Source organism: Daucus carota, chromosome 6 (genome assembly GCF_001625215.2).
Source record: "Daucus carota subsp. sativus chromosome 6, DH1 v3.0, whole genome shotgun sequence".
In the NCBI taxonomy this organism is placed as follows: Eukaryota; Viridiplantae; Streptophyta; class Magnoliopsida; order Apiales; family Apiaceae; genus Daucus; species Daucus carota.
Window position 1 is genome coordinate 33,109,842 of NC_030386.2, and position 22,300 is coordinate 33,132,141.

General features: G+C 35.0%; 5 protein-coding genes across 8 annotated transcripts; all 5 read left to right on the plus strand.

Moving 5' to 3' along the window:
• The first annotated feature begins 2,792 nt into the window (after positions 1-2,792).
• On the plus strand, positions 2,793-8,836 carry LOC108224604 (nuclear transcription factor Y subunit A-10). Of its 4 annotated transcripts, none has more exons than XM_064080302.1 (6): positions 2,793-2,940; positions 3,632-3,931; positions 4,558-4,676; positions 4,773-4,841; positions 7,224-7,364; positions 7,928-8,836. In XM_064080302.1, exons 2-6 carry the CDS (start codon positions 3,673-3,675, stop codon positions 8,318-8,320), a joined length of 981 nt encoding a protein of 326 aa, XP_063936372.1. In that variant the 5' UTR covers positions 2,793-2,940; positions 3,632-3,672; the 3' UTR covers positions 8,321-8,836. The 4 variants fall into 4 exon arrangements, with proteins under 4 accessions (XP_063936372.1, XP_017254765.1, XP_017254766.1 ...); XM_017399276.2 differs by having other exon boundaries at positions 2,811-2,940; positions 3,632-3,946; XM_017399277.2 differs by lacking the exon at positions 2,793-2,940 and adding an exon at positions 2,942-3,086.
• A 682-nt stretch (positions 8,837-9,518) lies between these two features.
• On the plus strand, positions 9,519-11,580 carry LOC108226263 (uncharacterized). Its single transcript, XM_017401209.2, has 3 exons — positions 9,519-10,194; positions 10,274-10,489; positions 10,573-11,580. The coding sequence occupies exons 1-3, from the start codon at positions 9,558-9,560 to the stop codon at positions 11,406-11,408; spliced, it is 1,689 nt and encodes a 562-aa protein (XP_017256698.1). The 5' UTR covers positions 9,519-9,557; the 3' UTR covers positions 11,409-11,580.
• Positions 11,581-12,413: 833 nt separating this feature from the next.
• LOC108193039 (uncharacterized) lies at positions 12,414-15,288 on the plus strand. Its single transcript, XM_017359604.2, has 3 exons — positions 12,414-12,849; positions 14,552-14,659; positions 14,747-15,288. The coding sequence occupies exons 1-3, from the start codon at positions 12,544-12,546 to the stop codon at positions 15,062-15,064; spliced, it is 732 nt and encodes a 243-aa protein (XP_017215093.1). The 5' UTR covers positions 12,414-12,543; the 3' UTR covers positions 15,065-15,288.
• A 1,345-nt stretch (positions 15,289-16,633) lies between these two features.
• LOC108193040 (RING-H2 finger protein ATL70-like) lies at positions 16,634-17,568 on the plus strand. The gene has a single exon (XM_017359605.2). The coding sequence runs from the start codon at positions 16,886-16,888 to the stop codon at positions 17,393-17,395; it is 510 nt and encodes a 169-aa protein (XP_017215094.1). The 5' UTR covers positions 16,634-16,885; the 3' UTR covers positions 17,396-17,568.
• Positions 17,569-20,670: 3,102 nt separating this feature from the next.
• LOC108226501 (uncharacterized protein At5g39865) lies at positions 20,671-21,549 on the plus strand. Its single transcript, XM_017401464.2, has one exon. It carries the CDS (start codon positions 20,671-20,673, stop codon positions 21,547-21,549), a length of 879 nt encoding a protein of 292 aa, XP_017256953.1.
• Positions 21,550-22,300: the final 751 nt, after the last annotated feature.

Consider the following 22,300-nt stretch of genomic DNA (forward strand, 5'->3'; position numbering starts at 1 on the left):
ATAATGACATTGGGTTTTAATTGGAATGGGGTTTACATAAACAGCCCTAATTAAAAAATCATTATTTTCTCGTCCCGACAGGAAGTAAAGTATATTTTATATAGGAGTCTACATTGTGAAAAAATAATGTAAAGAACCAGACGGAGAGAGTACATGAATTGCCATCTCATTATTGTACAAATTTTATGTGCACAATTTCGTGGAAGTAGACTGATGGTGTGCGTGTGCGGCTAACAAAACAATTCTAGTGTCAAGATGAATCTTGGTCGATCTGGAAGCCAAAATAAAATGAGCCTGCTTTTCTAAAGTGTAGTCTTGCACAGTTGTGAAGAGATTTCCACTTGTAAGCAATCCGTAGGTGGTGCCAGCCGTGGCACATAATCGTCACTCCCACTAGTACGAGACCAAGTGATCAAGGAACTTTAGTTACCAGACATGCATTGCATAGCCAGCTTTGCACCTCAGAAAATCACACGTTTACACTTGGTGGATCTGTAGATGTTGAAATCCAGATTGTTCCACATTACTATGTAAAGTGAATAACTCAACTAAGAAGCAAAGTTAAACTGAAAAGATCAGAAATAAAGCTCAAGAGAGTGACTAGAGGAGTTGGACCACCTATGTTTGTTTAACTAGGAGGGGGCATTTTCAGATTTCTTAGCCCCCACTACAAGTACTAACCTTAATCTAAAGCACCTCTTCTTTCTTCGTCCTAATCTTAATTGCCTCTAATTATTCTTAACCTACCTATAATAATAATGGTCTACTTGGTACTTAACTAAAACTGAATAGAATTTGATCAACTTGCTGAATTTTTATTAACAAATTCACTAACCGCTTATCAACTAAACAAATTATGATTATGATTTCTGGTTTTAATTAATTACATAACGAATATATATGAGTGGTCATGAGCAGTTATCATCAGACAGGATTACATAGCAAGTACAGTAGTACTTATCATGAACTTGAGAAAGCAAGCTAATTCTTAACCACTGCGATCTGTCTGTCACAATCTTGAATTTTGGGGGTATGGAGTCACAATCTTCTTGACCTAACATTGAAAATGAGAAGACACAATTTAGCAAATAAAAAAGAGAAAAGAAATGAGAAGACACGAGAAGAAACGCAAACAATCAAACACTGCTACTATATTATTGTTGCTTTGAAATTATTTGGTACTAGTAGATTAAATCATTAAAACACACAACACACACACACTAAGCAGACTACAGTAACAGAAAATTATAGAAAGATGCAATTAACTTTTTAGGTACATAATTAATACAGCTGATTAATCTAGGTTAAATTTTCTGGTGTCTCGTATTTTATAATCCAATCCTGCATCACCAAAAAGCCTACCTACCTAAATGGGGACAGTAGTAAAGATTAAGGAAGCTTAAGATTGTTAAGTAAAACATACTGTCATTAACTCTGTGACTTAATCATGACTGCACATGAATGAGTCTACTAAAAGGCACTCTTTTGCGAAATTATCGAACAAGTAAAACAACAAACATGAGTTCTAGATTTGGTCTACAGTATTATAATTAACCAGGGTCTCTGTCCCAATAGTTGTTACACAGACTTACAAATGGAATGATGAACGCTGCATGGACTCCTAAACGGAAATTTATTCCGTACAAGTGCAATCAAGTTGGTAATAAAAAATCAATGAAAGAATGGGTGTGATTAAACTCACTGGCTATAAGCTGTAAGCCAATGTACATGAACTTTGTTGTTCCTTCTTGTTTTTTCAGTATGACAAACACACACAGCTGTAACTTGTGATTCACATTCATGCGAAAATGATGGTATGAACTTAAACAAATAATCTGAGGTTGTTGTAATATTGTAGTACAAACTGCAGGTTGGCACCGTGTTTGAAGAATCTGAATGCAGCATCCATAATAAATTCCAAAAGCTACTGGTTGACATTGTTCATATTACAGTGTACTATTCTTTTTATTTCAAGTTGATTATTGTTTTAGTCATTTGGTTTGTTAACCACCAACGGATTATATTAAATGAGATTGCCTACTAAGGAGTATTTTTCAATTTGAAATCTGGCAACAACATGATTATTACTACAAAACAATTCAATCCTAACTTTGAAATTGACACTGACATTTTAATATTACTTAATCCCTCCGTTTTAAAATATAAGGTGTTTAAATTTCTGACACACATTTCTAAGTTTTTTAACTGTAAAGTTAAAATTATTATTTTTAATTTCTTTTCATGTTATAATATTAATCATATATTTTTAAAAAAATAATGATCTTAGTAATGAGGCTGAAAATACTAAAAGTGAAAGTAAAACTACACATATTCGAAAAGATAAAATATTAGGAAACTGTTCGGTCTTTTTTTTTTTTTGAAATGTTGTTCCGTCATTTTATTTTATATCATATTTACATTGAACATCTAACTAGTAAAACGAGCTAATAACATCGGATGAGTAGATCGTTCTTTTGATGTTATTGAGTTTATGTCATTCTCGAGATCAAATTCATAACCGGCAAGTAATGTTACTTATTAAGCAACACTCATGCTACTTACATGAACAACATGAAATAATCGTACAAATGAAAGCTTAAAAAAAAGACCGAACTCCAGAAGTCCAATGTTCAAGGAGAATCTAAACAATGTCAGAGAGATAAAAATGCATAGATAGTACAAGTGTATCTATCTACTTGCCTTGCTATAAGAAGAAAACGGTTATATTAGGTTGCCATAAATGTTTTGACGGTTAAAATATTTCCATTGTTTGGTCTTCCGACTCATAGACTACACTTTTTATTCATAAACTTCTTTATATATATCCTAAACAAGTTGCTTAATTTGCTAACGAAACACATAAAAACAAATCAAGCCATGAAAGCTTTATTTGATTGGCTGCTGCCTTGTGTGTAGTTCCCACTACACTAAACTACACCTGTAAGTATCCCTGGCCGTCTCTCCCTTCTTCTCTCTCTCTCTCTCTCTCTCTCTCTCTCTCTCTCTCTCTGCTTCATATTGTACAGACATGGCTCCTAGTAAATGGGGTTTCTCTGCTTAAGTTATTTCTGAATTGTTTGACTTGGGTATGTTTGTATAGTCACCTCGAATTCCTGTTTCGATTTTTCTATTGTATTTTTCATTGGTTTTATCTCTTCTGCCATTTGATTCTTGTTGAAATTTGATGTGAATCTTTGGATTCTTTGATCTTCTTTGTTATTTATGTATGTCAAGATGTCGGGTCAAGTAGAGACTAATTTAGGCCTGCAAATTGCATACTAGTGATTTGCCTAGTACTGTAAGTTTGTTGGTACTGATGATTTCAACAATTTTGATCGGTGATCTGTACTACCGTGACTGTGATTTGTAGCTGGTTTATAGAATTTTTAGCCTAAAATGGTCTGCGGTGCAACGTGATTTTGTGTGTGTGTGCGCATTTAACTTTTGTTGGAGTTATGGTTTGTATTTGGCTTCGACGTGACAAGATTTAGTAATGTTGAAATACTCATAGGTTTCAATATATACTTGTACATGAAAATGTTTGTGAGCAAGCTAAATCTTTTTTCTAGCTAGATAAATTGTTCTTGAACAACTTTGGTCGATTAATTTTGACTGTGTTTGAATAATTCAGGTGGGATTTCTAGTAAGTTGTATCTAGTTTGAGAATCAAAAATGACGACGATGCATTCTGTATATTTCAAAGAACATGAAGGGGTTCAGGACTCCATCGGTCACTTATCATCTGCTTCAGCCCCGTGGTGGACTGGGCTAGGGACTCAATTGCCATATGCTGATACTGGTAGCCAATTGAGGTCGCCGTCTGTGGATAACAATTTCAATGGAGATCAATACACTGCTACTAAGTTTGGGGAGCAATGCATGGAACAAGGGTCTGAGAAAGGGAACACATCTCATTTCACCATCTTTCCTGGTAGTTCTCTTAGTGGTGTGTGTTACTGTGTTTCATGATACTTTATTTGGGCAAAATCTAAAGTATGGAATTGTTTGCAAAAATATAAAGAGTACGGAATAGTGTCATGAAGTCATGGGTTGTTCTTTGTTTGATTTGGTTCTCTTTGATGTGCTTTAGTTAAGGGGGCATTTAGTTAAGATTTTGACTCATTCTTGATTGTCTGTGAAATTTGTGAAGTCTATAGATTAATTTAGTTAGATAAATTATGCAGAATGTAGCAAGAGCTAAGCAAAGTTGAACAGAGTTCGTCTCTAATCCATCAAAATCTCTTAGCTAGATGTCAGATTGAAGATGAAGAATTGATTGAAGGAGTTGTGGACCTTTGAGTATAGCATAAGAATTAAGAGTAGAAGTCACCATATGTTAATGAATGTTACAAAGAAATTAAGATAAAGAGTAGAATGCTGATTGAACAATCATTATCGATAAAATTATGTGATCGAAATTGCTTAAGATTATTATTTCTGTCTAGACACAGACCAACACAACACCAGTTAAGCACTTGGTCTAAAATTCAGAATTTAGTTAGCCACCAGATGACCTTTCTTTTCCCTGCTGAATCATCAAATCACATTTTCATTCAGGTCACTCCAAAAGTCCAGCAAATGGACCAAAACTTCTGCCATCTCAGGCCGCCTTTTCCATGCAGGCGACTTCACCAGATTATCATGGCCACTTTGAGCTAGGATTTGTACCACCTGTGGTAATATTCCAGCCACCTCATTGCATCCTGTAAAAATTACTATCTGATAATCAATTCTCAATTCTCATGGTGTTTTCTATCTTTGGGTTAATATAGATCTCTGCCAAGTATCCATATGGAGAACAGTTCTATGGAGTCTTTTCAACTTACGGGCCTGAAATTACGGTTTGTCACCCTGACCTACAATTGATCATTAGTGAAATTTGAATGCATAGCCGTATTATTGAGAAAATATATATTCCTAAATATACAAGATGATCAATCCAATGCAATCATGGATAACTGGTTCAGCGATAGCTATGCATTGGACTGATCAATTGTATTTTTAGTTTTCTATTTTTGCTATAGCACCAATAGTAGCTTCACTTATCTTACCTCAAAATAATTAGCTTAAGTTAAAGCAAGTGAATTCTGTTTTAGAATTAGACATTAGAGCAGAATTTTATTTAGCATCAACGGTCACCTTTTGGTGTCAAAATACAGCAATGGCTATAGCCATTTTAATATTAGCAGTGGACTTCCTATTACCTAATGACATTTGTGCAGACTTATTTGAGTTTATTTAAGCTTCCTCAATTGTATGAATTCTGCATGTTGGGTTTTGACCAATCTTTATTCTCACATATAGCATATAATCTAGGAAAGGTAACTGTTCACTAGGTTAGTAACTACAGATGAATCAATTGACATCAACTCTGTTTTTAGAAAACAAGCCTATTTTTGAAAATCCCATTGTAATCTCCATAAGAATTCTAATTATCACTTGTATTTTGGTAAAATGAGTATAGTGGAGTCCTTAGTTTCTAAAGTACCTCATGTCTGAATGTAACTTTCTTTTCTGCGTTTCCCCAACATTAATCTGTCAGTGCTTGCACTCAGATATTTAAACCTGTTGTAATACTACAGTGATTGTATTTATGCTGTCAAGCAGTCAAATTTATTTATATATTACATTACGTGTCCCAAAAATGGAGAATATATGGTGAGGTTGACATGTAGCAATTATAACTAATGAATTTAAAAACACTACCACACACAGAATTTAACAGACTGAGCAAACAGATCTAAAATAATACTAAAATATAAAATTACTCTTTATAATCTCCTTATTCTACATAGAATTAAATGTTGGCTTCAGATATGTAGATGCAAGTACTGTAACTGAAACTTCAAATGCGAGGATAGAAATGCTACCAGTAACCAGTCATAATCTTTGAAATCAAATCTGACTTAGTTCTAGGACGAAAATGTAAGAGATGTCTAGCAATTACTGTTGCTTTCGTAGTAATGCATCCTACAATGTGCTCATATGTTGCTAAGAAAATGTACTGGTTATTCTTCGTTCACTCTTTTTGTTGTAGTTTCAAAGACACTTGCAGCGAACTTCAGTGATATCTCTGATTCGTTCTTTGAAATAAGAGCAATAGTTATGCATATGCAAACGGTATTGATTTTAATTCACAAAGGTAGATGAATTTGGCAGTACTACCTGATTTTCAAAACATAAATAGATTACAGACTGAACGCTTATTATGAATATCAACTTGCTAATTCTTCCCTTTTATTGATTTTATCTGTATAAAACAATCCTGTACGTTGAAATAATTAATTCCATGTGTGAAAACATTGAAATAGTAGAAAATGGAACTCTGTATTCAGTTTGGAAAGATTATCACCAAGAAACTTGATGGTAACATTGAGCCATATCCACAAAGCTTGTAATTACTAAAAGTATGTTATGGTTTGAGCATGTTACGGAGAGAATAGAGTTAGTTTAGTGACATGGTAAATTATACTAATGACTACCCTATGCTGTTTACACCAAACCTTCTGCACTGGAAAACTAAGCAAAACAAAACCCTTAACTTTTGGGCCTAAAACAAGCTTCACATTCTAAACATGTACTTATATGATATTAGGTTGAAAGTAATTTTTTAATATCAAAACTAGGAATTACTTTTGTAATGGCAATTGGAATTATATTAACTCCTATTTATTCATTATCTATTTATCTATGTTACGCCAGATGTTCTATGGATACAAGCTATTTAATGCTCCAAACTCATATGTTTTTGATTCTCTATAATTAAAGATACCATTGTTTCTGGTACAGAAGTTCCTATAAAAATGGGAAATGCCCTACCTTTGAGTACGGTTTAAACTATTGATATACGTAATTGGAAGTAACCAATTAGGTTTACTATGTTTCATTGATAACCCCCAAAATCCTCTACCTTTAGTTCAACTAGAATTTCAAATGGAGGAATTCCAAAGATATTTAAAGCTAAATAGGTCTCAACAACACTACTTCTTATATCCACTTATCTTTCAGGAGTATATTTATGCACTTGCGCATGATCATGGTTTAAATAGAAATAGATCCATTTTTTTGGAAAATGTGGGTTATAAGAAATTCAGTTTACTAATTGTGAAACGTGCAATTGAGCGAATGTATCAGTATGATGATTTTCCGTTAAAAAGGTTTTTTTTATCAAATTGGAACCTCGAAGAAGCTTCCCACTCTAAGTATTTTCTGGCAATGTCCAGGGCCGGGTTATGCTGCCACTGAATTTAACCACTGATGATGGACCAGTATTTGTGAATGCCAAACAGTATCATGGAATAATCAGGCGCCGGAAGTCCCGTGCAAAGGCAGAGCTGCAGCAAAAACTGACCAAAAATCGTAAGGTGTGATGATCTGTCTTTATCACTGAATGAATATTCTGTTTGCAGGAAAATTAAAAACAATTGCATATGATTAAACATGTGTCAAAGTGGCATTCTTAGGATTATCAATCCACACATTCATGAAATATCAGTAAAATCATGTAGTCACTACATCCATATGTGAAAATAATTTTGACTGTATCTATTCATCAAAGTAATCAAAGAGGCTGCTTTCGTGAAGATCCTCGACTTTTGAGAAACAAACTACTATCAAAAATACAAAATTATGAACACTAATGTTCTAAAGCCTTAATCGTTGATTGAGTTTTCCCATTTATATTGGCTAGTAGAGTGGATAATATTGTTTAGCAGTTAAAGTCAGTACCTTTTGGTTGTATTTTCATGCTTGGTTCATCTGCTTGACTTGTATTTCTTCTTCGACACGTGTCTAGTGTAATCGCAATTATAACGGTCCATGGATTCAAGGGATCCTGCAATTTAGACCTCTGTATCCTCTTTTAGTAAAGCTAACGTCATCTTATTAGTTTGATATCATCTGAATAATAATAATAATTTCTATGCAGCCCTATTTGCATCTTTCTCGCCACCTTCATGCTATGCGCCGACCTAGGGGCTGTGGTGGTCGCTTCCTAAACACAAAAGAGAAATGTAAGGAAGGAAACAACTCAAAAATGACTGGAATGGGACAACTTTGTCAGTCTACTGGTTCTCAGAGTTCGGACGTTCTACAGTCTGATAGCAGTCTCTCTCCAAGAGAGGCAATTCACATCAGGTCTAATCTTTCTGGCTCGGAGGCTACTAGCATGTTCTCCATGGCTGATCTGAACAACTTTCCCATTAACAATATGCAAGCATCCATCCTGTCTCTCTCTAGTATGATGAATACTGGACATGGCATTGTCATGCCTAGCAAGTGGATTGCAGCGGCAGACAACTGCCGCAACCTTAAAATGTGACAACTACGATGGGGTTGGTGTCAAATTGTTGGCACGAAATCCCATCAAATCTGTGACCAAGTGCTGGGGTCTGTTGCATTTAGTCCCCCTTTTGGTTGCAGAGGCAAATCATCCTTGGCTTCTGCATTAAAGTTGTCTCTGCCAACCCATATCACTCTGAATATTGGGTTTAGTCAGAGACGCTAAAAAACTTTAAATGTGGTATTGTGAAACTGAAACTACCAACGGGTATAGTACCCGTTATCTAAATAAGACTATGAAAGTACGGGCTTTCATGTTTGTAATGTTGAAGCTTATCGTATCAAAAATTGTCTAGGGTGTGGATTTTAAGCTTGTTTGTGAACTATGTCATGAAAGTCTTTCATGTAAAAGACTTCAACTCTTGATATGTAATATGACTATGTCATGAAAGTCTTCCATGTAAATGACATCTAAAACTGATATGTAATAGTTCATGCAAGTCTTTCATGTAAAAGACTTCAACTTGTGATATGTAAAATATGTTTTGCATTGTGCCGCCATGTTTCATATCTTTAGTAGATTAAGGACTAGCTGGTAGAGTGTTTTGATAAACTTTTTATAATCTGGATACTCGTTTATTTGCCATTTCTAGAAGCATCTAGAACCTTTGATATACTCATATGAGTAGACTGCGACTTCTCTCTTCTATCTTTGCTCATGATGGGAATAACTCTGCTACTCTGCTTGAATCCCAAGTTCTTTGAGAAAATAATATAAAAAGTCATCATTCATTTTGAATTGTGCTGAGCAACTAATAGAAATTTAACACAGAATATTATTAACCAAAAAAGATACGTCAATAAATTTATTCCTTATTTCTTGATCATACATATTACTTTACAAAAAGACGATACTGTACATCAAATTTGAAGTTGCTTCGCAAATATACAAAATTATTTAATGAAGATTTCTTTCCATAGAGTCGGATCATGATATTTACTTCAGATTTTTTATCAATTTAATATTCTTAAGGTTCGCGGGTTGATACTAATCAAAAGATTATGCTGAGAATATTTAATTGAGTGTGAATTTTTTAACGGTAACGCGGCACTTGAATATTCGAATTTCATCAAAAATCGAGGTTACATTTTTTCTTTTTAATTCTCTGTCGAATGACTGTATATAAGGAGTTTACGGGTAAATGCAAAATCTCACCATCTCATCCTTCACAGAAAAGATCTCAAACAGTTTGGTCAATACAGAGAATTCGGATATAATGGCCCCAAGAGGACAGATTGCTCTTTCGAGAATCAACGACGATGCCAAGAGAAAAGCAAGCTTAAGAAAAAGACAAGGAGGAATACTGAAGAAGGTAAGCGAGCTTTCAATATTATGTGGAGCTGAGGCTGCCGTTGTCATGTATAGCGCTGATAATAATCAGTTCAAGGTCTGGCCATCAGAATCCGAAGCCAGAGCAACAATCAAAAAATTTATGAGCTTACCGGAAGAAGTAAGAAAGAAGAATTCACACACGGCTAGAAGCTTCTTGGAAGAAAAATGTAGGAAAAAGAAGAACAAAGCTCTACGGCTGATCAAGATGAATGAGGAAAAGTATGTGGGAGCTCTTGTAGTATCAATTTATAATGGAAAAAGAAGGTTCGAAGATATTGACGTGGAGGAGAAGAAAAAAGTGATCTCTGCTGTTGACAAAAAGAAAGAGGAACTCATTGCGCATATTCAGAAGCTTAAGAGGAAGGAGCAACAAGCTCTTAATTCACCTCAGGTTCTTCTTCCGGCTGTGAATATGCCACTGGGGAAACGAGGGAGAAATGGCATAAACATAAATGGTCTTATGGCTGGAAGAGATTTTAATTCACCTGCAGCAGCCCATGAAGAATTGATGAATATTAGTGGTATGATACAATTACTTTCTCCTCTTTCTTTATCTCTGCCGTCATGTAATCCACTTGTTATGTCCTTGTGATTTAGCAGCAAAAAGACGTGAAATGACTAGAAGACTACATGAACCGACATATCTTGGCGGTATGAATCAACGAGCTCCTCGTCAGCCTGAGGCTCTTTCTCGAGACGTGCAGATGCCACCATCAATCCAAATGGCAAATGGTCTAGACATGAATTATCTTGCCCGTGGTAGAAATTTTACATCGCCCGCATCTTTAACTTATGGCCAACTTATGAATTTTAGAGGTATGACTCTAGGAGCTCCTTCTCTAATTCCTTTATCTCTGCCAATAACTAATTTACTTGTAATGTCACCTAATATTCAACAGCAAACAGTCTCAGCATGACCCAAAATTTACATGGGCTGACAAATTTTAGCGGTCAACACCCTTTCACTTCTAATTTATCTATGGAACATCCTTCTCTGTCTACTGTGCCAGCAAACAGTCTCAACATGACCCAGAGTTTACATGGGCCAACTGTATTCTCAGCAGGGAGTGTACCAAATACGAGTAATTATAGTTTAATTAGCCCATGTACAAGGGTGCATATTGGAGAGGAGAACTTTGGAATGATGAAACAGCATGCACATCTTCCATCTCTGCCACTTGATTATACACTTATGAATCAGTCATCGAATAGATTCCATATGACAGACATGCTATCCGAACAGATGAATTTTGGTGAAATGATGCAACAATGTCTTGACAAAAACAAAAACGAGTTAGCTATTGCAAGTTTAAGAACATTTATAGAAGATTGCGAGGCTGAGGGACTGATTCAACGTGGACATCCTCCACAGACTCTGGAACTGCCTCGTCGACTAGGAGTGCCCCCAACGCCTCATATCCAGCATGAAGCAAGTAGTTCAAACATGATTGGGGATGAATGTGGCTGGAATATTGTTTCAAATATAGTTTCGACACCAGCAACTACAACACTTGACCAAATTACCTATGGAAGTGATTTCAGGTGGAACGGGCTTCCAGCATCTGCAGAGCTTGGACAGTTCAATTTTGATGATGGTATGCGCGATGTAGGCTGGGTTGATGAAGACACTGCATTTGAATTCGGAAATGCACCTCCTAGTCATATGATGGAACCTGCTCAGGAATCCCTGAACTCCCTGAACTTCCAGATGCCATCTAGTTCTTATTTAAATTGACTGGCAAAGGCCGATCTTTACTGTCAGTTTGTATCTCAATTTTGTCCTTGCATTCACATTTTACAATGGACCTGGTTTTTCTATGATTTCAAGATTTTTAAGTATTTATAATAAACATATTACGCATGCTTTGGCATTGCGTTTAGTTAAACTTGACTATGAGTTTGGAAGGAAGTTTGTGGGATAGGTTTATGAATTTGGGAGAATTTTTTTTCCCTTTTGTTTTCACTTCAGCTTATATTATTATCATTATATTTAAATTGTTAATGTAAATAAAATTATTGATCCAATAATATATAAAAGTATTAGTTGATTTTTAATTATAATTAATTACATTAAATTATATTAGTTTTAATATTTAAATACAGGTTTAAATTTATATATTAATTTGAGTTTTCCAAGAATTTAGGATGTTAAATAATTAAATAAAATTTTCTTGTTTTGTTTAATATTCCAATTTTTAGGTAAATTTTTGTTATGTCTTAATGACGTGTTACAATGTTTATAACTTATAATAATAATATGTACGATATAAAATTTATTTTTATCATCTTTTAAAATATTGGTATGAAGCTTTTCTTTTTTTAAAGTTAGTTGTATTATATTTGAATTATTTGTGTTCACGTCTTCAGTAGAAATTTAAATTTAAACTTTTGTTAAATATTTTTTTCAATTATTGTTTGCTAATATAATTATGTATGACTTTTTATATTTAATCAAGAGTTTGATTTTATTTCATATTAATCGTACTTTTTATAAAATAAATTTTGTATTATATGTTTATAATTTTATTTAACTCTCTTTAGAAAAATTTAATTTTGGTCTTGATTTTATTTTATCAGTTTATATGTTTCGACAAATATTCAGGATTTCCATATTCACACATTTCAGAGATGTATTCACATAGGATCATTTATTTAATGTAGGATAATTTTTTTAATGAAAATCATTTTTTTTATTATGAATTTTGTTCTTGTACTGTCCAAATATGTCCCAAAATAAAACATACCAAATGAAATTTGAAACAAAGACAACTCACATCTACTGTGTGAAACTACGAACATCCAGCAAACAGAGCATCGTGACTAAAAAGTGACATCTATCGTCTTCACCCCATCTATCTCAACTCCCAACAATGGCGATCGCACAAATAGCCACCATCGTCTTCATATACATAATATCCATCCTCTCAGAGTCACGAAGCGACACGAACCACGTCTACTCACCCTGCTCAGACTCCAAGATACAGCGCTCCGATGGCTTCACTTTCGGCATCGCTTTCTCTACTAAAAACTCATTTTATCCCGATAATAACAGCTCTCGTGTTCAATTGTCGCCTTGTGATAAGCGACTCTCGCTTTCCAACTCTCAGATTGCTGTGTTTAGGCCTAAAGTTGATCAGATCTCGCTTCTCACTATCAACACTAGTAGCTTCTTCCCGGTAATGATTCTGTTATGTTTGTGTTTTTTGTTGTGTGAATTTGTTTTTTCCGTTGGTGGTTTGGTAGGCTCTGTTGTGTTTTTGGTTCGATTTTTCAAGAAGTTGAGGTTAGGGTTTTAGTTGCTTTAGTGATTTAGCTTATAATTTGGGGATATTTGATGTGTTTCGAGCGAGAATTGTGAAATAATTTATAATATATAGCGTATACTGATCATTGACACTTAGTCTTTGGAGGTTGCATTTTTACACCTTGAAGTAGCTAGAGAAGCTGCTCTGACAGTATTATACTACAAAAGTTAATACTTTGAAGCTACACTAAATGTTTGTTGCCTGTGTACATTACCTTGTGATTAGAACCTACTGCTTCACAGATGTTTTTGAAATCCTTTTATACCCTCTTTGTCTTATTTGTTTATGTTTTGACTTTTGATTCTATTGTTCTATGTCCTGTGAAGACTAGTTATGACTTTTTTATGCCGAAGTGGTTTTCGACTTTTCGTGTTGTGGTTTAATTTCTTGGCTTAGGCCGAGAAATACCACCGACTTATGAATCCCGCCAACAACATATTAAAATATTAATATTGTAATATCTATCTAAATACGAGTAATAAATAAGGTTCGGATCCCGTAAAAAATAGACTGAATATATATATACCCCTTTAGAACATTTTGTTCGGATTTGTGTTGATATAACTTTTCACATCTGCTTAAGTTAATGCATTAGACTATAATTTGGCAATATTAGAAGCTATCAAAGTGACAAGTTCGATATAAGTTCTGAAATTAGAACTTCGATTAGCTAAAGAACCAGTATAGATAGTGATACTATGGTAGCAGACTAGTTAAAGTTTTCTTTGCTTACAAGACTTTCCTGCTGGAATAGATGTTTATGACTGAGTATTGCCAAATAGATTTCTAATAAATACCTTAAATTACCAGACAAGTAGTAAATTATATTATCATATTTGTTGGTATGAAGCTTCCATTAATCTGTTTACAAATCATGCAATCATTATTTTGTCATTTGAATACAGCATACTTGATTTCAGTTATCACTTTACTCATTGGAGTTCTTTGTCTTAAATCATCCTTTTGCCTACATTTTTTCAGAATTCTTTAACTAAATCAATGGAGCTGAGTCTTTTTCTTTAGTGAGGTCCTCATTTATCAGTAAAGCTAGGAATCACAATTTCAAGTCATGACATGGACATGAGCAAGTTTTTTTTTTTTTGTCACAACATAAGTTTTTTATTTCCAGGAATTGCACTGAAAAGTCTTCATTTGGCCTTGAAGAGGTACAATTTGGAAATAGGCACAATCCTTATGCACCCATTCTGCCATGAGTGAATACAGTTTGATAATGACCGATGCATGTAAAATAGTGCTAGTCACGCTCACGTGCTTTCTCTTAATGTCTGGATGAAAATACCTGCTCGAGTGAGGATGGGGGGTGCTAGGTTTTGGGTGATTTGATGAATATTACGTTAAATTATACGTCATAGTAATTATATTTCGCAAGATTATATTTTTATCGTGTTATAGATGGAATCCTACAATGTGATGTGATTCACTTTTTTAACTACCATAATTATTTTGCAAAAAAGCACATCCTAGAGTGTTATATATATGTACTTGTACATGAAGCTTTCTTTTTGTATAGAAATACAACTGTTGGTTTCCTATATAATTTTTTGTTTTCCAGGATACATATGGTGGATATATGGTGGCATTTGCAGGCCGAAAGTATGCGGCGAGATCTCTTCCGGCATTTGTGGCCAATGGTACATTTACCGTAACCAGCTTTACTCTGGTATGGACTGATCCATATTTTAAATTGTAACCACCTGAATCTTTACTTGTTTATGTAAATATGGGAACATTGTGATATTGGCGGCAGGCTCTTGAATTCAAGAAGGGTAGGCTGCAAAACTTATTTTGGAAGAGAGATGGCTGTTCAAAATGCTCAGGGGACTCTAGTTTTGTTTGTCTTAACAATCAAGACTGTGCTATCAAAACCAATAGCTGTCTGAAGCGAGGGCAGGGGGGTTCTGTTGACTGCAGCCTTGGGATACAAATGGCCTTTTCTGGCACAGACAAGCATATGTCAGTTCTCAACTCTTGGTATGAGGTGAAGAATCTACGACAATACTCTCTTTATGGCCTATACTCCAACCTCAAGGATTCTCTCACTAGCCAATACAACAAGTTCTTTTGATTATTTTCATGGTATTATATACTTCATCAAGTGATTTGTTGTAAGTTTTCCTGTGTAATGTCTTTTGATCTCTAATTACTCACCCAGCATCTGCGTCTCTAGTTTTCTATCGAAGTACTTCAAATCATGCATATTTTAAACTTCAAACCCCCTTGTAGCTACTGAAGAGCTGATTTTCTTTTATTTGATTATATTATATATTAAATTCATATGTTTGAGTTCAATTTTCCTTGCAACCCCCCCTCCCAATTTTATTCATTTATATTATTGCACTTTGGTTTAATATGGAAATCATCTCTAGATTCAGTTTGTTGGCACCCATACTTTGACTACATATAATTCGTATATCCCTTGCAGGACACCAGAATTATGATGAACAGAACTACTAATCCTAGGAGACATAGTGAACCCCTGTTTCAAGGCCCCAGACATGCCCATATGTAAAAATCACTAACCAACCAACCAGAGGGTTCTAATCCCAGGAATAGTTGTGTAACTAATTCCATTTGAAGTTGACTTTACTTGCCTACTGCCACTGATAATCTTGAAGAACACCATTCTTGATTGAAAAAACTGCCTCTTTATCATGTGGTGGAAGCTTTGAGCATTACACACTCAACTGAATCCATAGAAAGCTAATTTTCTTAGTGTTGTGGTTTGACTAGCTAACCTATTAGTTGAGTACTTGAAGTTATATATGTCTGAGTTAAAACCTGGCCAGAACCTAGTATGAACATAATAATAAAAGTTCCAAGTTAAAGGCAAGGAAAGATTAAACTATTTGGAAATTAAATTGGAAGAAATAGTTATTTCCCTAAATGTTTTCACATTAGCAAGCCAATTCTTAGGTGAATATTAATTATCTAGGGGGACAATTGCTATTAGTTTCCGGAAAATCAAGAGCACACGAGATTGAACGACATTACAGAGTTAACAAATAGATGATAAAGCAACCTAATATTTGGAGTATAAGCAGGCAGAAAGTTGGCCTAACGGCATTCCATCTTAACGAGCGTCACTACAACAAATACACAACCACCTACACAAAAAACAGACACCTGCATACTTCCCCAACCAACCACCTAGCTTAGTTCGTATTCTTAATTGATTTTAGATCCCTCTTAACCATGATAGGACTATAATGCATGGTTTATATCATTACATCAACATGTTCCTTCTTCTTCAATAATTTTATAGATTATTATTAAGTTATATAATTATAAAACACACCATCGCATTCGCCTACCAGCCATACCTATCTCTTCCTCATTGCTGATCTATAAATTCTACCTACTCGATAATTATATACATATAAATAATATATAGTAAGAGATAAAGAAAAAGATCGTGAGAAGGACAGTAATATGAAATCTTTGAGTTGAATCAGTATTATCCAAGATAATCGTAAAATATTTTTAAAAAAATTACTTGATGCGAACTTAAATCGTGGTGCATGGAACGTGCAACGGAGAAAGAGATTAAATATTAAATGCAATTGAAGAATTCAGTTGCAAGAATGAGGCAATTCACATGAAACAAGCGTAAATGTACAGCCTATTAAACGTTGACATTTAAAAATCATCCAGCCAGGAACTCATTTAATCTACAAAATTTAATATAATCTTTATATATTCAACTGTTATTTTCTTCATTCTTGAATTTGAATACATCTTCCCTTGGTTAATACTTCAATCTCTCCCTTTCTCTTTCAGCTTAGCATTGACTTTGAGGATATCTGAATCCTCAAATAGCCATTTCAATGGTATGGCTGATCAGACAGACTCCATATCTCTTTCTTTCTAGTACAGGCATCTCAGGAAGATGAACACTACCAACTCAGGGGGGTTCCTGGACGCTAACAACATAGGTGGTTTCGGCTATGGCATTGGAGTGTCGGTGGGAATTCTACTACTTATTACGACTATTACATTAGCTTCATATTTTTGCACCCGCGTTCAAACCACACCACCAGGCACAGGCCCTGATAGGATGATCATATCAGAACCGCCTAATATGCAACACATTGTCATTGAGGTAGGCCTCGATGAGGAAACACTGAAAAGCTATCCAAAGCTGCGTTACTCTGAGGCCAAGCTCAATAATAAGGACTCCACAGCAACGTGTTGTTCCATATGTTTAGGGGACTACAAAGGTAGTGACATGCTGAGGTTGCTTCCAGATTGTGGACATCTGTTTCATCTCAAATGTGTGGACCCTTGGTTGCGATCCCATCCCACGTGTCCGGTTTGTAGAACGTCTCCCTTGCCAACGCCTCTTTCGACTCCTCTGGCTGAGGTGGTTCCATTGGCAACAAGAAGGGATATCGGATAAGTATTCTGTTCTGTATTTTCTGTTTTCTGTATACAGTAGGTTTAGACTTTTCACAGATTTCTTTACTCAGTTGAATTAGGTAGATAGATCTATTCTTCACTTGAATTGCTCCTCATTCTATGTCCTTTTAACCAAGTACCAAAGTTTCAAGTATTCATATTCATGCCATGTCCAGGGATTCCGTTGCTGATATAGTAGTGATGTTATTGTTGCAAATTTGATTGTGTAGATCTGCAAGCAGGCCAAACACTGTCCGATCAGTTGTATTTCTATGGTTACAACGATCTTACACGGATGAAGTTAATCAATCATAAATAAATCAATCCAATTGCTTTGGGGGTTTTTCTTTTAAATGAAGGGGCAACAATTCCCTCGTAAGCCGCTAGAATCGCCCCTACTGACCATAACCCCCATCAAACCAATAAAATTGACCCCCACTGTCTCTTATTTCGGCTAACTGAACCTGTTAACAGTTAAATCAAATATTAGTTGGGTTAAAAAAATTTAAATCCGATTTAATTGAATAAGGATAGGATTTGTTGAATTTTCATCCAACCCAAATCAACCAGACATTATATTATACAGTCATGAGCATGTATCTAACTAAGTCCAGTGACTGTGCTAAAACAAATGAAATTATTATGATAATTTAATATTAAAAAATAAATTTTAGAGTATCTCCAATGGGCTCATCAAACAAGTTCCTAACTCCAAATTTAAAGAGTATATGAAAAATTTGAACTCTAATGGACTCCTAGTAGCTCCGTAAAAATTTAGGAGTTTACTCTCTTTCCTTTCTGGTAGAAAGCATCTAGGTGCTCTTAACTTATTTTCATTGAATGAATAAAATAATCACTTCCTTATATTTCTAATCATGTCTCTCTAATTCTCTTTCCAACTTTTCTCTCAAATAATAATAAAATATGAATAAAAATCAAGTATAAAGAGTAGGGTTTGAAATTGTCACGATATTCAACGTATTAAGTTACTAAGAGTCATATTATATATTTTTTCTAAAAGGATTTAAGAGCAGCTTCTTCGCTTAGGAGTGCCCTGATTAGGAGCCTGAAGACCCTGATTAAAGGCCAAAGGAAATGCTCTTATTTTTCTTTTTATAACAAAAAGATGGTACAGAACTGGGCTGTTTCAGTGTGCCGTTGGATTGGGCTATAAACTAACAGGCCTCTGTATATGACCTCCTTACTTCTGCGCCTAAATGATTTTCCTTGTCAAGCCCGTCTACATTTATTTCTATTTCTTTTACTTCCAAAAGCTATCTCTCTGTCTTTCTATAAATCTGCAAACATCTATCAACTACTCTATCTCTCCGGATCTTAATAATATCTAAAAATATTTTTATAATTTGAGTGATTTCTGCATAATAACAAATTATACACCTAATTAATCTAATCACTGTTGGTCGGACTTTAATGTTTTTGTAATATTCTGATGTCTGTAGTAACTAGTATGCAAGTGCAACCATGCATAAATCATCTTCTCTAACTCAGTTGTGAGCTAAAAAAGCCAATAAACTCATCAATTCCATAAACTCAGTGGAGAGACGAGATGTTTTCGTTTTAATCCATTTTTTCCCTGTAACAAAAAATCTATCTTCTAACTAACTTACAACTACCGATATCAACTCTCATCATTGCCTTGAAATTCACCTCTATTTTAAACTTTCATGTTACTGAACACTTGATTACTCTCCTTCTAATTATAACTCTTACTTGCTTTTAAGTGTCTGTTACCCGGGTGTAATGACTTTTTTCCCTTTTTCCCTTGTTACCCTGTCATCCTTCAACAACCCTTTCTCTCATTTCTTAATTCTCACAGTATATACTATTGTATTTACCAAGTCAAAAAAAATTATGTCGTGCCACATGTTTTGCCTTTATTATGTGCACGGAAAGTGAATTTTGAAACTCTTCACAGTTCACGCATAATAAACGCAAAATTTTGGTCGCATATTAAATCATCAAGATCACGGGGAAATTTTAGTAATAACTGTGCAGAATTTGTTTTCATGTAAATATGATCGGAGTGATTCAGTTTAATTTACAGGAACTGGTAATCGATAATAATTTTTTCAGTTTGATGACATTATAAGTACCATGCATCTAGGCTAGGGGGACTATTCGAATAACGACATTAAAGATTACCCTAATCTTGTTCTTCTAAATATAGAATGCATGTATCTGTAAACAGATATTATGTTCAATCATACGAACGCAGCTGGTCCATAATATACTAATGATACTAGTATACATTCAGTGTAAACAAAAAGTTAAAATGAGATATTTTTTGACCGGACCTTACACTAAACTCCTGCAAGAATGTCGAATTAAAGATACTAAACAGACTGAGCCAACAATGTACTATTGCTAACATGTTCTTTGTATGGTGCTTGGGTCAAAGCAGCTGTCTAGCATTAAATCTTAAACCAAAACTGAGGGAAAATGTTAAGAATAATTTCTGGTGTTTAGGTGAAACAGGCTTTCTTCAGAATCATTGTACCAAAAAGCTTTACTTTATCGTGGTAGGGGACTAATGGTTGACAAGTGCTAGGCCCATTTTGTATAAAGATTCAAGCACTATAGCACCTTTATATCCACATTGCTTTAGTTGATAAACCCAAAACAGAATTATTTTTCGCTCTCTCGTGCCTCAATCATCATGTTTGGCACACATTGTCTCCCGATAATAACTCTGCACTTGTTTTCCTTCGATCACGTCTCTACAACCGTTGTCCGTTGATATGCATCATGGGGATGGTTCACCATGCCTTTTGGATACAAGGCGCATCACTAGAAAATTAACTCCTTATTGCAATCATGTAAGAATTAAGTCCTGGAGGGTCCGATTTCGGGTTCGGGATCGTGTTCGTTTAATTTCGTAATCATCATTTTTGACACTACTTATTTTAGAGAAATAAGTACTTATTTTAAAATTATGTGTTTAATAGGTGTTTAACAAGTTCATATTCAGGTTAGGCCATCTTATATTATTTTCGGGTTTTATCCTGATAAATGTTTCGATTATCGAGTCGTGTTGGTGGGCCATGTTGAGAGTTGGCATCTTTATACGTAACTAAAGTGGCAGAAACCATGACTTAAATTTGCAATTTTTCAGATATAAACAAGTCTTTTGTCATTGTTGTGAATGTATTCTTCTCGAGTCAAAGACAATACTTGTTCTCGAGAGCCCATTTAGAAAAGCACATGATCAGCTCATGCACAATCCTTTGAGTTTGACGCTGAACAGAGATTACAAAAATGAGGGGCATGAGAGAAAGGCTTGCAAGAAAATTGAAATCCATATCCACAATCACCAATTTGAAACAAGGCCTAGTTTTTCAGGTAAATGCTGCTGATCAATGTAAAGAACTTGGGCATGCATATGATAGCCTACATGATGTAGTTCCTTACAAGATCAGCTTATCGGAACTCATAAACAATGTTGAAGATGAAGATTTTGATGATTGCAATGTTGAAGATGAAGATTTTGATCAGGGTTTCCATGTTACTGAAAGGCAATCACAAGCCTGTAACTTGGACAAGTCAGAAGGAATTCTGAGCAATAAATCTCTAGCAATTTCAGAACCAATGGTCATCGAAAACAGCACTACTGTGAAAGAAGTCATGGATGATATTGAACTACATTCATCATTGTCTGATTTTGAAGAAAAATGTCCACCAGGAGGAAGCGACTCGGTCATTCTGTACACAACAAGCTTGAGAGGAATAAGAAAGACTTTCGAGGATTGTAGCACAATAAGGTTTCTTCTGGAAAGCTTTCGGATTTTGTACCTTGAGAGGGATGTTTCAATGCACATGAAATTCAGAGAGGAGCTTTGGAAGATCATGGAAGGTAAAATAGTTCCTCCGCGACTCTTCATCAGAGGAAGACTTATTGGAGGAGCAGATGAGGTTGTTCGATTGCACGAGCAAGGGCAGTTAAGGAAGCTCCTGGAAGGGATACCAAAAACGGCATATAACTGCCCCTGCCATGGTTGTGCAGGGGTACGTTTTATTGTGTGTGTCAGCTGTAATGGTAGTCGAAAGATGAGTGTCGATGACCAAAGTTATGAAAATCCAGTCAGATGCCCGGATTGCAACGAAAATGGACTAGTCCAATGCCCCATTTGCAGCTGAAAGATACTTGCTTACTTGTTCTGCCAATAACATTAAAATGTAGCCATAGGAGTGATTGTTTACTTGTATGGTGATTGCAGTAGCTAATTATGTATATACCAAGTAATCAAGGTGATAGATCATCTGGTGGCACTTGATCAGAAATGACTTTTAAGAGCCACTGATTCTAGTTAATGTACAGGTCTTCATTTCATAATATTGTTCAGAGTACTTCCGTATAAGCACAAAATAAAAAATTTACTATCATTACATTTCTCTTACTTTTTTCATTACATAATATAATTTCCATATAGTCCATGTCCCGCTCAAATGAAAACAAATGGTGGGACGGAGAAAATACTGGTTTACACGAGGCGGATCGATATCATATTATTGAAAAAAACACAAAGTTATTCTGCATCGAATATACAGAACATTACTAGCCTTTTGTCCTACAGAAGTTTAGAATTACGTATGCATTTGTAAGCACATTAAAGAATATATCTGCCTGATCACAGGAATAACTGACAGCAGCTCTTCCATGCAACACATAGTTAGGAATATACTCAGCGTGACCTGATTGAATAGTATATGTACAGGAACCCATATTCCAATGCATAATTGAACTCTGTGGGTTATTCAAATACTCATTGGCACTCACAAACACGCAAAACCAACAATGTATGTCAAGCTCTGTGCTAGTATTGCACAGATGTAGTGGATACTGGCTTAGAAAAGCAGAAAGAATCAAGTTGAAACAATCCAATGGGAT

Excerpts from the sequence above, each read along its gene's own strand:
- LOC108193039 (XM_017359604.2), top strand. The coding sequence starts at position 12,544 with ATGGCGATCGCACAAATAGCCACCATCGTCTTCATATACATAATATCC. Across the intron at positions 12,850-14,551 it reads ACACTAGTAGCTTCTTCCCG|GATACATATGGTGGATATAT; the intron begins GTAATGATTCTG and ends TTTGTTTTCCAG. Across the intron at positions 14,660-14,746 it reads CCGTAACCAGCTTTACTCTG|GCTCTTGAATTCAAGAAGGG; the intron begins GTATGGACTGAT and ends TATTGGCGGCAG.
- LOC108226263 (XM_017401209.2), top strand. The coding sequence starts at position 9,558 with ATGGCCCCAAGAGGACAGATTGCTCTTTCGAGAATCAACGACGATGCC. Across the intron at positions 10,195-10,273 it reads AGAATTGATGAATATTAGTG|CAAAAAGACGTGAAATGACT; the intron begins GTATGATACAAT and ends GTGATTTAGCAG. Across the intron at positions 10,490-10,572 it reads CCAACTTATGAATTTTAGAG|CAAACAGTCTCAGCATGACC; the intron begins GTATGACTCTAG and ends AATATTCAACAG.
- LOC108193040 (XM_017359605.2), top strand. The coding sequence starts at position 16,886 with ATGAACACTACCAACTCAGGGGGGTTCCTGGACGCTAACAACATAGGT.
- LOC108224604 (XM_017399276.2), top strand. The coding sequence starts at position 3,673 with ATGACGACGATGCATTCTGTATATTTCAAAGAACATGAAGGGGTTCAG. Across the intron at positions 3,947-4,557 it reads TCCTGGTAGTTCTCTTAGTG|GTCACTCCAAAAGTCCAGCA; the intron begins GTGTGTGTTACT and ends ATTTTCATTCAG. Across the intron at positions 4,842-7,223 it reads CTTACGGGCCTGAAATTACG|GGCCGGGTTATGCTGCCACT; the intron begins GTTTGTCACCCT and ends GGCAATGTCCAG.
- LOC108226501 (XM_017401464.2), top strand. The coding sequence starts at position 20,671 with ATGAGGGGCATGAGAGAAAGGCTTGCAAGAAAATTGAAATCCATATCC.